Raw genomic sequence first — 17,066 nt, 5'->3', positions numbered from 1 at the left:
CTCTAAGCTACGTCAGGGTTTGAGCCGACGTCAGAGTGTGTACTTTTTATCTTGACACACTGGGTGAAGGTTTTTTTTGGTTCTTTTTTTGAGTAGCAGCTGTTGTTCAAAGACAACAACAGCCTCTGCGCAAACAAAGCCTCAGTGTCATAAAACACATCTTGGTTGTAATTGAGATTAAATGGTCGCTGCGTGGATGTCAGTTTTCCCTCAGATTTAATGCCAATTTAGACGCTTACCAATTCTTGATTTGTTCTGTTGGTCAACAATGACGATGGCATGTACTGTCGACATTGAGATGATGCCTGATGGGGTACATTTTTGGGTTGTCTTGTGAATCCTGAGATGTGCTTGAATTGGAATAAAATGCAAGCAGGGGCACACGGTATCACAAATCCCGGGAGAGCGTTTGTAATATTTCATGTTTGTCTCAAAGGAAAATGGGCAGCTGGCAGAGAGGCAGGCCACTGAGCACTTTGACCGCCTGTTCGAGACCCTGCAGGAGAGAAAGTCGGAGATGCTCAAATCCATTGAGCAATCTCGAAGCCGACGCATGGGACAGCTCAAATCACAGGTGGGTGTTTGGGCATTCTTGCTCGTTCTTGATTTTTATCTTTTGCTAATTATTTCGTACTTCTTTTTATTTGTACTTATTTATTTTTGACATTTATTTTCTTTTGATAGTGCTTCAATTTACATTTTTAGAATGTGATGTTCTTATGTATTGTATTCTCCTTTTTTCTTGCGTTATTAAAAAAAATATATACATAAAATTTTGTATTATTGAAGTTACGGTACTTTAAAGCACTTTTTCTTAATGTCTTAATAATTATTATTATTTATAATTTAAAGAATTTTATTTTTGGACTTTTTAATGATTATTTTTTCAATCCCTCTTCTGTGTCCTCAAATTGATACTCGCAGTCCAAAAATCTGTTTCCAGTTTTAATGTGCTTTTATTGGTATATTCCCAGATGGAGGAGTACCAGGGTATGCTGGAGAACAGTGGCCTGGTGGGCTATGCTCAGGAGGTACTCAAAGAGACCGACCAATCGTGCTTTGTACAGACTGCCAAGCAGCTGCATGTCAGGTATATATATGAAACACTTTAAAGTTACATATGTATTGTTTGATAGGCTGAAGGACATAAACATGCCGAACCATGTGCAGGCAAGTTACCAAAGCAACCTTAAGCTGGCTAATTGATCTCCATTAGCGGCTTTGGATAAGAATGGAACCTTTGCACTTGCGGGATCATGATACTGTCCACTCTAGCGTTATTCTTAATCCTCTTTTATGAAAGAGAAAAATGAAAATGTCTCAAATATCCACCAGTACAAGATTGTGTGTGTGTCTGTGTGTGTGTTCAGAATACAGAAGGCCACTGAGTCTCTCAGGACTTTCCACCCGTCAGCTGACCCTTGTTTTGATGAGTTCGTGCTGGACACGTCCAGAGAGGAGACCCTCCTCAAAGAATTGTGCTTCGGCGGAGGTAACATCACATGACACACACAACACTGGCTTGTGGAGGGAAGTGCAGATATCAAAAGTGTAAGTGAGACACAGAGAATCAATGCTGGATCAATCTTGAGGCCTGGTTAACGAGCTGATAAGGGAGGAGAAAAGACATGGTGTATTTTCACCAAGCTCATTTCATACCTTTCATCCATCCGACATCATCGTCCAAGAATCGTGGCAAGAGTGGTGTCTGTAAAGTCAATACATTTGTTGCCCTAGAAATGGTGTTACCAGGTTTATGTAATGTTAATCAATGCCCTTGTGTTAACAAGAGGAACAATTGTTACCTAGATCTGTGCCCCACACCACATGTTCTTGGAAAGTGGTGGAGTAATTTTTGAGTGATCCAATCAATTGATAGTGACTTGCTAACTTCTGTCCATGAGCCACTTGATTTAAATGACTGGCTAACTAATGAACATTCGGCGGTTAACTTTTTTCCCTTTCCTTTTTCTTTTGTCCCTACACCTGGGGTATTCAATATCCATACTTTATCTGAGAAACTGTTATGCGCCTTATGTGCTATTCGTTTGGTTAGCAACAGACTTCAAATGGGCTCAGCACACTAACACTGAACAGCGTTCACCAACTGAGATAATTACAATCACCATCGGTTTCCTTCTGTGAAAAGGGAGGCTTCTGACCAAAATGAATGGCTTCTGGAAAAACAAACTGTACTCCAGTACAAAGAGATGGCTTAAACTCATCAAGCGTCCTCATTGTGATGACTGATCTACCTTCCATTACGGCATGAGACCTGCCCTTAAAGTTACAAAAATAAACTTCCCTTTGTGAACAATTCTTTTTTTTCCAAAACCACATAATGACACACTTGCGTTTTGTGGGACATGAGTGCACACAGACACTGTTTTTAGGGTTTCAAAACTTGGCCAGGAGATACTTTGATGGCTCACGAAGTGCCAACACTTCAATCAAATTAGTGCAGGGCATTGATGCCATGGGAGCCCCATTTCCTCTGCTCAGAGCGCCATTAGCCCTCACAGGAAACTCAAACAAACAAAAGACACATCAAACCAGTGATGGAAAAAGTATGGCCGGGAGCCACGCCGCATTTGGTCCGCTCCGTCCTTTTAATCTGTCCCACTGAGCATTTTTTAATATTTGTCGCATTTATCTAGCTGTTTTATTGTAAATTTCTCATCATTTCTCAGCAAATGGTTGTATAATTCATTCAGTTTTTTTTTTTGTAAAAACATATGTACATCTATTATGTACACATTTATAAAAATAATTGGTCAATTATAATATAAATTCAAACTGTATTAAAATTAACTTCTTAAATGCAAACATTTCCAATGTGAATCATAAAAAAAATTGACATTGCTATATTTTATTAAATTGGCGAATTAATCAATTCAAATCAATTGTAAAACAAAATTAAAATGATTTTATTTTTTATAAAAAGTACATTTGATATATTCTATATTCATTTAAATATTATTATTTTTTCTAACTTTATATAAAGTGACCTGGCACCTCCTGTCAGTTTAACTCAAATGTGGTCCCTGGGCATAGAAGCTTTCCTCATCCCTGCTTTGAACCCAACACACCGATTCCTTTAGGGTGGAAAGTGTTCTATACACATGAAGCCTTTGCGATTTATATGATTTATCTCTGGTGAAAGTGGGGTTTGAAGCAAACTAAAAATGACGATTCTGCAGTCTGGTTGTCACTCTGCTCGCGGTCAGAGGCAATTGTCAGCTGTTGACTTGTGTCCACTCAAAAGGAGACTGGGGGTGGGCCAAACAGGCCTCAGCTGTGTTTGCTATGTCAGCAATGTCAAAACAGTCTACATTATTCCTTCAGTGTCCACACCGATATCTGCGAGCATGGCTGACACTCGAGTGTTTCACTTTGTATTGCTACTAAACACACTGTAATCAACTCTGTCAAGAGTTTTGCTCTTATTAGCATGTCAGCCAAATGTAAACAGTGAGCTGTTAAGCAATTCGTATGGAAATGTCATTACGTTGGACAGAATGTTTCAACATAATGCTTAAGGTTGGCCCCGAACAAACCTCAACCTACTTGACTACTGATTTTGTTCACATTTCTTGCAGTTTCTTAACAAGGAAGTTTTTGGGTTGGTTTGTTTACACCTCAGTATGTAAATTATTCGCGAGGAGAAGATTTAATAGCTACCTAGAGAACTGCTGGATATTAGTTAGAACACCAGTTAACTAGGTATAAAGTGAGATGTTTAATGTGTCTCTTACATGGACACTAATTTACGGAAATCCTGGCTCAATAGTGAAAAATAAGTTGATTTCCTATGTGCAGCAAGAACAAATGATGATGGAAAAGAGAAAAATCTGTACCCCCTGCAGTAAAACTTGGCCATGCCGCACTCCGTCTGCTCGCAGCCTCTGTTCATCAATACAGTCTTTAAATGTCTGATGGCCCACTGCACCATTTTTTTTTTCTCGCAAACTGGCGATGAACATGGGGGAAAATTTGATGGCATTGTTTGTGCTTGGATATCTGCCATTAAAATAGTAGTCGTAGTAGTAGTAGTACTAGTAGTTTTTTTTGTGGGGCTGTGTCATACAAGATGGTCCACTTTTGCACTTACAATTACCTAATTTCACACAATAGCGCAAAGTACACTGCTGAGCAGGATTAAAGGCTTTACTAGAGCAGTATTAGTGAATCAATGAGATCCAGTACTCATGACATTTGTCAATCACTTTGAGAGTTTTGCATTCAAGTATTCTTACACCATAAATGCCAGATGTAAAGTGCAAGCTCTAGGGTCAAAGGTGACATATTCAGAGACTTTTGGAGAAACTAGAAACCATTTGTCCCATTTGCCAACATTAAGCGGGAGGAGGGAATTGGGTCACACTTCCGCTAGGTGTACATTCTTATTTTAACAGTCCCTGTCTGTGTTGATCCTTTGGTGCTTGTTGAAATAAGGTTTGCTGAGTTGGGTCTACAAGTTCTAACTCCAAAAATTAGACACAAAGTGGGAAATGGCCACTTGCACCTGGTAGTGTAAATCCACCCTCAAAAAGATTTATTTCTTCAGTATTTCTCCCCCTGTGACTTTATTTAAAGCTCCCCTCCCTCTAATCTAGTGATTTGTCTCTCCCCCCTATTTAGTTCCGGACGCACCAATGATTGACCTGTCCAAGAGCAGAGTCTATAATGAGGCCACCATCTTCTGGAGGCTGTCCGACGACCACCAACCCACAGACCAGCACTTGCTGGAGTACCGCAGGTGGGCCCGCATGCTTACTGAACGCATCGACGTCATCGGCATTAAAGCACATCGTAGAGCTAAACATTCCCTGTGCTCAGATTGGGTGGGCCGAGGCGGTCCCCGACCCAAGAGGATGGCGTCTGGCAAGCGATGGAGTGCATTCACGCTCCCAGCACCACCGTTTCCGGCCTGGATGCCGACAGCTTGTACGCCTTCAGGGTGCGCACCTGCAGGAACTCCGTGTTCAGCCCTTACAGCCCTGAGGTCACATTCCATACACCTCCTGCACCCGGTAAGAAACATCATATGCATTCATGCTCTTATTATTATGGTGGTGGCAAAAGTATACACACTGTACTTAAGTATGGACACTTGGGGAAAAAATACTTGAAGTACTGATCCAAAGTATTTTTACTTCTCACCACTGATTACAGGGCCTGTAATACAGATGCTGGCCGTGTTGTTTTGACGTTGTTCTGGCGACTGTTATTAATTCATATCCCCAAAATATAATTATGCACAGGATTAAAATCACTATTATGACTTGCCTGCCTCTTATGGCCAAAGCAATGACTGAAATAACGGATAATCCCCCTTTTTGTGCTCAGAGACAGATGAAAAGATGACAGATGCTTTGCTGTTTAGGTTTTCAATTCTGAAGGACACAATAGAGGCAATGAAGCACAATGATGTTTTGCAGATCACCATGGTGATGTATTTTTTTTTTTTTTGTCTTTCACATGACTCAAACCAGAGTGTGTGTGGGTGAATTGTGTAGGAGGGGCCATTTAAAGAAACACGCGGTCGGCAGCTAGCGTGAGATGCTAATGTGGCAGTCGACGTCTTCAATCGGTGCTTCTTCTTTTCAAACGGAGGAACTCAAATGCAAGTCCCAGACGATCCTGATTAGAGTCCTCGATTCACAAAAGTTGTTCAATATCAACTCTGGCTGATAGTCCTTTAGAGTCAACGCCAATTGGTACGTTCGGTCACTTTGCTAGGACTTTGATTTGGACACATGTTGTGATTGGCGCATCTGCATTCCTGAGCGCTGTGGATTGTGGAAGAATTCACTGAGCATCAGTAATGAGGAGGAATTTCAAGCCAGGGTGAAGCTCGGGGAACACACGTAAAGCCCATGTGGCTATCATTAGTCTCTTTCGCACAAAGGTGAGACAGAATTTATCCAACTGGGCCTTTTACATACAACCTGAAGAAGGTGGGGCTTCTGATGTTACCTTTAAAGGCCACAACTTGCTGGATGGACTTGACATACCAATTCCACTCAACAATGTGGAACAGCGAGGATTTTTCAGGAAATGTAAAAATAACTTGTGAGGTGGACACACTTCCTGGACGAGTTCTTCGGCCCGTTATGTGTCCCATGCTGCCTGGCAAATGTTGACTTTTAGAGACTATGTGGGGGGGAACTACCTCAGAAGGTGGAAAATTGCCAGATTTTTCTGTCATGCTCTGTTACCACAAGATGGAGCCAAAACCCTGGCGAATAGTAAAGTAGTAATGGCGTCAAGGAGATATGTCGCAGTGATTAATCTTGACTTTGAGCCTTGTTGTTGTCTGTCTGGAGGAGCTAAGCTTAGTCTGTGTTGTGAGTGGAAGTTATAGAGAGTCTTCACCACGTGTACTTTCGGTGCATTTAAAAAAATAAAATCATCTGTAAACTATTTACATTTAAGTTTAATGTTGTAAAATGAGGTTAAAAGAAATTTCATTGTTTTGGCAATTCGAAACATTTTATTGGAGATGCGTTGTAAAATTAAACATTTATATAATTCCCCCCCCCATATTTGCGGCGGGATGCAGTTCATACTCCCTTTATACTGTTGTCAAGCAGATGTCAACTTGAAATCATGTCATTATAAATTTAGCTCCGCTCTTATGTGGAGGCAGACGTTTGAATTATTCTGCCCCATTTGTGATGAGGACTTCCCAGCCACATAAATGAGCGTGTCCTCCCTGGAGTAGGCCACACATTGCCCTTCCACGCAATGGTTGAGTGAACAGGGTGCATTTATGCTATGATGTCATCATGTTGGCCTACTAACTATTTATAGAATGTAATTAATTCCATCCAAATGAGGAGTAAGTATACTGTAGCGGTACACAGTGATGACATTTCTTGATTGAATACGCTAGTAAGGCAGCCGAGTGATTCTTTTGTGTTACAGCACCCTCATGTGTCCACTATTAACACTTACAGAGTGTGAATGTCCTGCATTGGAGATGATTAGAAAAGTCTGTTATTTGGTTTTTAACGGGGTGCGGATGGGTATTTTGTTGAGCAACCAACACCTGAATGATGATAAAATCCCTCCTGACTCAATCCATATTTGTCAACTCTGTCCTGTGGCTCTCTCCGCTCACAGCATTCGACTTCTTGTTCAACGACAAGTGCGGCTTCAGCACGGAGCGTCTGGTGCTCAACAAGCGGCGGGACACAGTGGAAAGCATGGCCGGCATGGCCTTCCTGCTCGCCGCGGATCGTGTGCAGACGGGCAGTTACGTCAGCCTGGACTACATCATCGGCGACACGGGCATCTCTCAGGGAAGGTACGCCACAACACAGATGGTAATACGGTGGATGTGAGGACATCTGCCCTAGTTGCTCAAATATATATTATTTAATCGGATGAACAGATTGGACAGGAAAATTAAGTGTATTATTTTGCGAAAAAGGTGTCATTTTGAGATCTGGCTATGAGTTGGGGCGCAGAGTCCACTGTTTCCGGAGATATCATGCATGCAAATGTGTGACCCTAAAAGGCTTGGCAAGCCATGAAACGTTTACTAATCTTCCAAATGTTTTATGTTTTGCAGACACTACTGGGCCTTCAAGGTCGAGCCCCACTCGTATATGGTCAAGGTGGGCGTGGCCTCGGACACAAAGCTGCTGGAGTGGTTTCACAACCCGAGAGACACAAGCAGCCCGAGGTACGTTCCAACCATGCTGCATCTTACAACGTTTGCAATGCAACACAATTTTACCAGTGAAGCTCCTAGCTAAGCCTGTGATGTAAGAAGCAGTATTAAGTTGTAAAGAGCTTATATTCTCAGACAGACGCCCTTTCTTGCTGCTCGTGTAATCGCTCGGGGATTCTATAATAATTGTAACCCACTGCTGTAACTTTTTCTTTTTACTGGGAACAAGCTAGCTCCAACTTTTCAAACTATTTCCAAAGAACAATATTTTCAAGATTAAAAGAAGAAATTGATATAGAGTCCCCTCCAAGTTTTGGCAGGGCAAAGTCAATTCCTTTGTTTTTGTGGAATACTGAAGATATTTGGGTTTCAGATCAAAATATGAAAACGAGACAAAAGTTCAGAAGTGCAGGTTTTATTTCATGGGGTTTACATCGAAATGTGTGAAACAACTCAGGACGGAAGACCTTAGGTTTGAAGTCCCCCACTTTTCAAGTGAGCAAAAGGAACAGATACTGTATTACTAAAGTAACTTGAAGAGAACAACATTCATAACCCTTGGAGTGACTGCATCAAGCCTGCGCCCCAATGACCTCACCAAACTGTTGCATTCTTCATTTGAAATACTTTTCCAGGCCTTTACTGCAGCCTCTTTCAGTTCTTGAAAAAAAATGCACGCTCTATTGGGTTACGGTCTGGTGATTGACTCGACCGGTCAAAGACCTTTTCTTCCTGATGAAGTCCTTTGTTGTCATTATCTTGTTTTATGATGAAGCTTCTCCTGATTAGTTTAGAGGCATTTTTCTGTAAATTTCATGACAAAAAGGTTTTGTGGATTCAGAATTCTTTCTGATGTTAATGAGTCACATCATCATCAAAGACTAGTAAGCCTGTTCCAGAAGAGGCCATGACATTGCATCCACCATGCTTCGCAGATGAGCTTATTCATCTTTTGATTTGAAACCCAAATGTCTCCAGTATACAGCAAACACGAAGGAAGTGACCTTGCTGTTCCGATACTTTTGGAGCTGACAGGATTTACTTCCTTAATTTTTTAAAAGTAAAACAGAATGAATGTCATCCATGAATTGGAATTGTAACTATTGCCAACAAATAATTGACTCTATTGTTAATTGAAAAAATAAAACGATGGTGAACCTTGCTAACCAAAACAGCAGCACCATTCCAAAGTGTCCAACCACACTTTCTCCCCCAGGTTCGACCACGACAGCGGCCACGACAGCGGCAGCGAAGATGCGTGCTACGATCTCTCGCAACCCTTCACCCTTCTCACTGTGGGCATGGGCAAGCTCTTCATCCCCAAGACGTCGCCCTCGTCTTCAAGCGCCGCAACTGCCTCGGGTGACCCGGCCAACCGGGCGCTGCCCATGCCGCAGCGTCTGGGCGTGTGCCTCGATCACGACGCCGGCCGCGTGTATTTCTACGACGCCGACAATATGCGCTGTCTCTACGAGAGGCAAGTGGACTGCTCGGGGATCATGTACCCGGCGTTCGGCCTCATGGGCGGCGGCAAGGTCCAGCTGGAGGAGTTTGTCACCGCCAAGAGGCTCACCTTCTGAGGGTGACTGGCCCCGCTCAGCGCTCTATTTGCACCTTTTTAGCGTAGCGAGTTTACTTTTAGCATGACATGTGGAAAGAGGGTTTCTTTGATGGGTTTCAAGCTCATTGGGGCGGATTCCATCAAGGTCTTTGGTCCAAATTGTAAAACTTGAGCTGGGATGTTATGCTCAACATCAATATGACATTTTTTCAATCAAGTACGGCAAGCTGGCTTCAATCAGGGTCTTTGGTCCTAATTGTGAAACCTGGACTGATCAACACAAATATGACATACTTGGAGCAGGTTTGATTCGTCAAGAGTCCTCCTGGCCCTGTTGAGGTGGAGTAGTACCTGTGCTTGTATGGTGTAATGATGACACTTTAGAAATGAGTTACGGTGAACAGGCTTCATAAACTAGAGTCCTCCAGGGCTGTTGAGTTGGCTTCTGTCAGTCAGGTCTTCGGTCCGCACGGTGAAACGCTATTTACAACTAGGTTATGGTCAACACAAATATGAGACTTGAGCATGAATTACTTACTTACCTGGGTACTCCAAACCCGTTGAGGCAGATCTGACTGGGTTCTTTGGTATAAATTGTGAAACCTGCGCTAGTATGATTGCTAGCATGATTGCTAGCATGCATTATATATTTTGAGCAGGTCCCCCACCACGCTTAAGACAAGGTCCATTCGGTTATATTTGATCCAGTAAGGTCTTTGATCTGAATTGTGAAAGCTGAGCTGCTGTTCTGGACAATACAAATTCTTACGCTTACACAGCCGTCCCTCAGGCGTGTTGAGGCATCTTGGATTGATCCAAGCTGTAAAACCGGAGCTCTACTATGTTGCGATCAACACAAAGGTGACGGTTAAGAATCACTGAGTGCGCTTTATTAACTAGAGCTTTATTACCTCGAGCTTTCTCCTGGCCAGTTGAGGCAGATTTGAACAGGGTTTGGTCCAAACTAAAAAACGAGTTGCTATTTTACTCGCACAAATATGACACTTTGGTACGCCATTCGCTCAGCAGGGTTTATTTTTGGTTTGTTTTTAGTTTTCTTCAGTTCAATTATCAACCATCAAACTGTGAAACCCGAGCTGGAATGTTATGATCACACAAATATGACAGTTTGGCGTGTGTGACCGACAGGTTTATTTTGACGAGAGTCCTATGCTCGTTGACGTGGCTCTCGGTCGGTATAATTTCTGATCAACACTAAGACTGTTGTTGGCGGTGTCTGCGTATTAGGCAATGACATGAAATATCCTACCAAAGTTGGGTTTTTAATTAATGTTGAATTTAGCTGCTAATTTAGTCAGCAGCCATTTTAAATCTTTTGTGTTTAACATGAAAATGCTTCACTCGTCTTGTTCCAGAGCAGGGTTTCCCATATTTGGGCCCGTGAGTGAATTTTATCTGGGTCGCCAGTTGTCTGTTGTGTTCTTAATTCCAATAATGGTTAATTTATGTACAGTATGTTTTTTGGGGGGGAGCCCTGCTCCTGACGTTTAATTGTTGATCACGTGATTGGTGGTGATGTGTAGCAGTTGAATCTTTTTCTTTGTGGACCTGATGGGAGAAAGCCTTCGTAGCGAATCTTTTAGCGCTAGCGCCACGGTGCCTTTCGGTTCATTTCGGTTTGCTCAACAATCACTTGACGTAGTTGCACAATTGTTTTGGAACACTATCTGTATCACATTGCACTCGAGTTCATTTGATAACGGTTGTCAATTTGTTTTGACCACCGAAAACACTTTTTTTTCTTTTTTTCTTACAACACTGTTCATCACTTAAGTCATTTAGCATCTGGACATCACTCACTTATGTATCAGAATGTCAACACGACACACAAGCAGCCTGAAAATCTGGTGCTACCAAGCAGCCTTTTAAAACACACCGTTGACTTCCTTCAATGTCGTAACCACAGTTTACTCTCACTATGAAAACAATAGTTCACCTTGGGGAAATTAAATGTTGGGGAGCAGCACGGACACTTTCATGGTTAGTTTTTATTTCAGGAGGGTGTTAGGGTACCACTGGTGCTTTGCCTAAAAATATGACCTACCTCCTTGCTGTCAAGACTGGATTTTTTTTTTTTTTTTTTTTTTAATTTAAACATTTGCAGATCCACCATTTTGTTTAAGTCACTTTCAGTGTTCGCCTTCGACATGCCTTCTCTTTTGACATCAGGTTATATACTGTGTTTATACATAAACTGTACACTGGAAACGTCCACTTACATATCACTCAAGAGTAGGGTTGTTTTCTGTGCAAGTGTGTTGTAATGTACGTTCTGACTGCTGTAAATTCACCCTCTTTTTTTAACAATACTGGCAACTTGCGGCCCCGTTTTTTTCTCCAACGTGTACAAGTATCTATTCTTGATTAATTACAAATAAATGTTATTAAGCTTCTTACATTTGAACTCGTAGAAATGATGCAAACATTTTTTGTTTTTTTTATTCCACAAAGGGTTTAAACTTGAATCCTTGAATCCCCGCTAGGGTGGGGGTGGGTATGGGTTGGGGGTGGGGGGGACTTCTATGCATTTAAAGACTGACAGGGCAGCTTTCACTGGTGGAATGTAACCAACAGCTGAATGTCCTTGTTTTCCCCATTTTGTTTTTGAGTATAAAATCGTCAAGAATTTGAAACCAAAATTACAGGCAAGCTAATAATACAAAGCAAAGCTAGCACGCTGCATGGCTCAGTGGTAGAGTGGACGTTTTCCCCAAACTTGAGGTTGGTGTTTCCATCCCTGGCCATTGCGACCATGTCAAAGTGTCCTTGAGCAAGATACTGAACCCCCAGTTGCTCCTGATGCTGCGTCATCAGTAGGTGAATGAGGTAACAGTGTAAAGCGCTTTGTGTACCCGAGGTAGAAAAGCGCTACACTGTATAAGTGACAGCCCATTTACCATTGCATGTCAGTTACACATGTATGCTAACCTAGTGCAATCATATTTAGATCGAGAAATGGCTAGCTTTGCTTAGACTGACACTAAATTGCACTGTTAGTAATTAAGGTTCCGATTAAAATACTAAATATGTCAAATACAATTACTTTTCTACACGTTTTCCTCAAGTTGCTGGAGGTGGTGGGTACATGACGTAAATGTAAGTAGAATTATTCTTGGCTGGACTCTTGTGTATGTGTGAGGACGTCATTAAATAAACTGTTGTTTTTTTTTACAAAAATGGTCTCTGTCCTTAACATAAAAAAACACACACACAAAAAAAAAAAACAAAACACTCCTATACTGTTAGTTTCAAAAGTAAAACTACTTATCCACTATGTAATTAGCAGGAATAGGAAGCTGTTTGGAGAGTGACATTGTTACTGGAGTTTTATAGGCATTAACTTTTTTACATTCTATTACTGTTACTGCACTTACATTACCTCTATTTAAATATTAAATATATTGTATATGAGGATGATACAATCACATTTGCATATAATTCAATGAGGGCGGTGTTCCAGTGGTTAGCGCGTTGACCTCACAATGCAGAGGTACTGAGTTCGATTCTAGCTCTGGCCTCCCTGTGTGGAGTTTGAATGTTCTCCCCATGCCTGTGTGGGTTTTCTCCGGGTACTGCTGTTTCCTCCCACATTCCAAAAACATGCATAGCAGGCTGATTGATCACTCAAAATTGTCCCTTGGTCTGAATGTGAGCGCCGATGGGTGTTCGTCTATGTGTGCCCTGCGATTGACTTGCAATTGGTTCAGGGTGTCTCCCGCCTACTGCCCGAAGACAGCTGGGATCGGCTGCAGCACACCCCGTGACCCTTGTGAGAATAAAGCGGATCAGAAAATGGATGGATGGATTAATTCAATGATCTTGTACATGAATATAATTCATTTAATTAGTTTTAATATAATTACATTAGATATCTATTAGATTTTGATTTCATTCAACGATATATTCGGCCACATAGCATAATTGCTTCAGTCATTTTTCAATATATTTGGAAAACAAGAAAAAATATTTTTAGAAGACACATTGGCATTTTTTAATTCGGTCTTTTCCCTGTAGCTTGTTCACCCATGTGGTTTATGTTTTTGTCTCAATATCAATTAAAAAAATGTGTTCTAAAAATTTTCTTTTTAAATCGAAATATTGAAAAATGACTTGATGCTATGTGGCGGACCCCTAGAGTATTATTTGTATAGTGGAAAGAGTATGATACGTCTAACTTTAATTAGGATTGTAAAATTTTATTTTCAATTATAATTACTATTTCTGTGTACTCTACATTTCATTATAATGATAAAAATAAAATTTTTATGATGATGTCCTTCGGTGCGGATCCTCACCTGTCAATCATATTCTACCTGCACGAGGCTAATGGTGAAGCTCAAGGGTAGGGGCGGGGCCTAAATATGACGTCACGTAGCTGTCACTTCAACGCGGAAGGCGACTAAGGCGCAGGAGGAAAAGAAATGATCTGCTCCACGTCAGTGAAGTGGAACGACGACGTTATCGTGAGCTGATAGCTCCGCACCACCACCAGCACTCTACCGACGTCCCCTGGTTCACGTCGCCGCTTGGAGGCTCCACACAGCCCCTATGAGCCGAGCCGGAGAGGCGTTGGGAATCCGTTGAAAGGTACCCACAGCTAGCGGCCGGCTAGCTAGAATGGCAGCCTTACCGGTCTGTGTTATTTCCCCTGAACACCTGTGACATGATATTTCAGCGATCATGACGTGTTATCACCCGTGTCCGTGACGTGTGTCTTCGTCGACGCGTTGCTGCACTCGGGAAGGTCGCTCCGAGCATGTCTTCTGTCATGATTCAAGCACTCAGCGTTGTGATTTGCTCTTGGTTTAATGAAGTAGCGGCCCGTGTCAAGGTGCAAAGGCAGCCTCCAGGGGCTTGTTGAGGCGGACAGGTGTGCAGGCAGGCGGGATGAGGGTGACGCTTGTGTCTGCTCGTGGGGCCTCGTCATAGGTGTCACATTCAGTTCAGTCAACCCTCGTTATTCGCGAGCGAGGGGCTAAACGTGCTGTGAATAGGAAAAAAAATCGTTAATAGTGCACATGCCCACACCCCCCTTTAAAAATATTGAGAATTTCCTCCATAGAGCGAGGGGCTAAACGTGCTGTGAATAGGAAAAAAATCGTGAATAGTGCACGCCCACACCCCCTTTAAAAATATTGAGAATTTCCTCCATATACCTCGGCAGTCTTGCAATGTAACAGAGTACAAATACTTAGCTATCCTACTTAAATAGAATTTTCAGGGATTTGTACTTAATTTACATTTCTGACAGCTTTCACTTTTACTCTACTAATCTACTATTCTACTTTCCAATAGACTTTACACAGATCTGATTAGCTGGATTAGATCAGACATTTTTTTTGCATTTATAAATTGTTTTTTTGTTTTATATTCTGTAATATTTTAAAATTTGCTGATCATTCAATGACATAATTGATCAAAGAATTACAGCAGCAATGTTTCCCAACTGCACATTTATCTACGATGGGCTGCCACAAATTAATTTTGGCTGCAACTAAAAGATTTTGCGATACCTGTCAATATGTAACTGTTAAATTTTATTGCTGGATGGAAAGCCGCTCTGCTGCTTGTGTAGTCATTATGTGAGCCTGCTAATTAATACGATGCTTTTGTGGTATGATACTGCAAATACAGTGCCTCAAATCAGGGAAGTATCAACAGTATAGATATTTAAAGCAACTTCAGATGATGTATTAGCTGTTTCGTCCCTTTCACAGCACACTCAGTGCTCCTTTTGTTGTCTTAGTGTGTGTTTTTGCGTGGAAACTTTGCCCAACACACACACACACACACACACACACACACACACACACACACACACACACACCAAAATTGCAAAGCACGGAACGCCCTTAACTCAAGTAACCTATTAATGGCTAAGGAATGGCTAACTCAGCAGGAACATCATTGTGACACAGAAAGATATTTATGCAACTGTCGCGAAATGTGATGACCTCTCTTCATAACCCTCTCACTGCTTTCAAAGATGCCACTTATATGTCCATCAGTATGGTAAAAGGGTTTAGAGTTTCAGTGCCGGACTTTACTAATGCGACTCATGAATCCGCAGTAAGTGGAGCAAACCGTCTCTGCTCAGTTATCGCGACACTATTGACCATTTAAAGAGACATGTTGTTACAATTGTAGTTAATTATATATATTTTTTGTGTATTTGCATATCCAGAAAAGCTCTATATAAGGTGTATTTATAATTACTTTCATTCATATAGGAGTAACTGTCAGGAATGTTGGAACTTTCCCGCTTTTGCCACACACATGGTTTTCACACCGACCCTTTTTTAATTTTTTTATTTTTTTTATTTTTTTTATTTTTTTTTAATGGCTTTAACAGTTGCATTTTATGCCCAATTGCCAGCCAAATATTCCCATACATGCACAAACTCTTCCGGGCATCGTGCTCAAAAATAGCGTGCTTTTCACACATACATACGTCACATTGAGACGTGTCATCCAAACATTTTTCTGTGACAATAAAATATGACCCATTCCGACTTGAATCTGAAAATGCCGAGTGGGCTTTTGTTTTTAATGACCAATTCACGACTCAATTCGAGTCACCACCGATTCACGGCCTGCCTGAGTACTTACCCTTGGATGCTGCAAGGCTCAAAGCAAACCTCTTTGGGGCACTTGTAATGTAAATTAGCTGATTTATGACTTCCCTCTGTTCCCACAGTTGACTAATCTGTTGTCACAGTTTATGAATCTCTCCTCACAGTTTCGCACATTGATAAGAAATGAAGAAGAACACGCATGGAGAAGAAAAGGTAGCGCGACATCCTGTTGAATGGTTACTGTTTAATAGCTCTTTGTGCTAAACTATACAGTGTACAATACTGTCTCCTCTATATTCGCTATGCCACAGCTGCGCACCGCAGCGTACACAGACTTCCAAGTTTCTCAGGTTGCCTTCGTGGGCACTCGGACTTGCGACTGATTCATGGGTCCACTGTGATGTGTTTGGCCATTTCATCGGTCAGGTGTGACGAAATTTTGGGTAAATCTATCGACGGCTTGAAGCTCGTCAGTGGAAATGACGAAATAAACCAAGTCACGTTAAAAGACGCTGCGTTCAAAGCGTGGGAAGAAAGCGGCGGCTTGCAGGTGCTGAAAATACGGTAATTCCGGTAAAACCTGTTAAAGACCACAAGATGACAGTATTTCCCTGCAAACATCTTGTGGTTCCCTTTCCGTTAGGTGTCTTCCAAGTGACTTCAAAGGATAAGCGGGTTTTACTCTGCTGTAGTTTTATGAAGTTAGTTATGTCAGATTTAAGCACGAGGAAAGCGTCCCGTCTGCAAAGAGTTGCAGTCACAAACCTGTTATGGAAGCTCCAGTCACACCCCATACGCACGCACAGGCACACACACTGAAAATGACATTCATCTATGCTAAATAGGCAGCAGGTTGTGATTTATTGACGGCGCGTGTGTTTGTGTTTGCGTGTGTGTGAGCCGAAGTGAGGGGAAAAGATTTGAAGCTAATCTGTTAGCATATGGTGTCATTAGGAACATGGCAGGGTGCTCCCATAAGTTCTCCAGCTGTTGATTCAAAACAACACGGTAAACCAAACACACGAATCACAAAATATATGAATGGACTTTTATTAAGATATAGATATATATTTTTGCCAACATTGCTTTAGGCAGCGTGGTGAAATTGTGTTTAGCATAAATGCCTCACAGTCAGGAGATCTGGGTTGGAATCTCTTTTGGAAGTTATTCACAAGGTACTCCTCCCACATTCCTAAAACATGTATGTTCGGTTCACATTTGGGACTGT

The 17,066-nt window shown here is 41.7% G+C and overlaps 2 protein-coding genes across 6 annotated transcripts in view; both read left to right on the top strand.

The window, feature by feature from the left end:
• The window catches only part of trim36 (tripartite motif containing 36), a 28,992-nt gene extending 16,564 nt beyond the window's left edge, over positions 1 to 12,428 (top strand). For all 3 annotated transcript variants that reach the window (XM_019887545.1, XM_019887547.1, XM_019887546.1), the window contains 8 exons: positions 437 to 574; positions 975 to 1,090; positions 1,371 to 1,492; positions 4,642 to 4,759; positions 4,840 to 5,033; positions 7,129 to 7,312; positions 7,580 to 7,693; positions 8,898 to 12,428. In XM_019887545.1, coding sequence (XP_019743104.1) covers positions 437 to 574; positions 975 to 1,090; positions 1,371 to 1,492; positions 4,642 to 4,759; positions 4,840 to 5,033; positions 7,129 to 7,312; positions 7,580 to 7,693; positions 8,898 to 9,261 — 1,350 coding nt within the window. In that variant the 3' untranslated portion in view covers positions 9,262 to 12,428. The remainder of the gene's footprint in view (positions 1 to 436; positions 575 to 974; positions 1,091 to 1,370; positions 1,493 to 4,641; positions 4,760 to 4,839; positions 5,034 to 7,128; positions 7,313 to 7,579; positions 7,694 to 8,897) is intronic.
• A 1,190-nt stretch (positions 12,429 to 13,618) lies between these two features.
• ccser1 (coiled-coil serine-rich protein 1) overlaps positions 13,619 to 17,066 on the top strand; it is a 108,774-nt gene continuing 105,326 nt past the window's right edge. For 2 of the 3 annotated variants that reach the window (XM_019887549.1, XM_019887550.1), the window contains exon 1: positions 13,619 to 13,850. The gene's annotated coding sequence lies outside the window, so the exon portion shown is untranslated. The remainder of the gene's footprint in view (positions 13,851 to 17,066) is intronic. The other variant, XM_019887552.1, reaches the window with a different exon arrangement.

This window comes from Hippocampus comes, unplaced genomic scaffold, assembly GCF_001891065.2.
Source record: "Hippocampus comes isolate QL1 unplaced genomic scaffold, H_comes_QL1_v1.1 scaffold377, whole genome shotgun sequence".
Taxonomy (NCBI): Eukaryota; Metazoa; Chordata; class Actinopteri; order Syngnathiformes; family Syngnathidae; genus Hippocampus; species Hippocampus comes.
The sequence above is the reverse complement of the archived record's forward strand: the minus strand, read 5'-3'. Positions and strand labels throughout refer to the sequence as shown.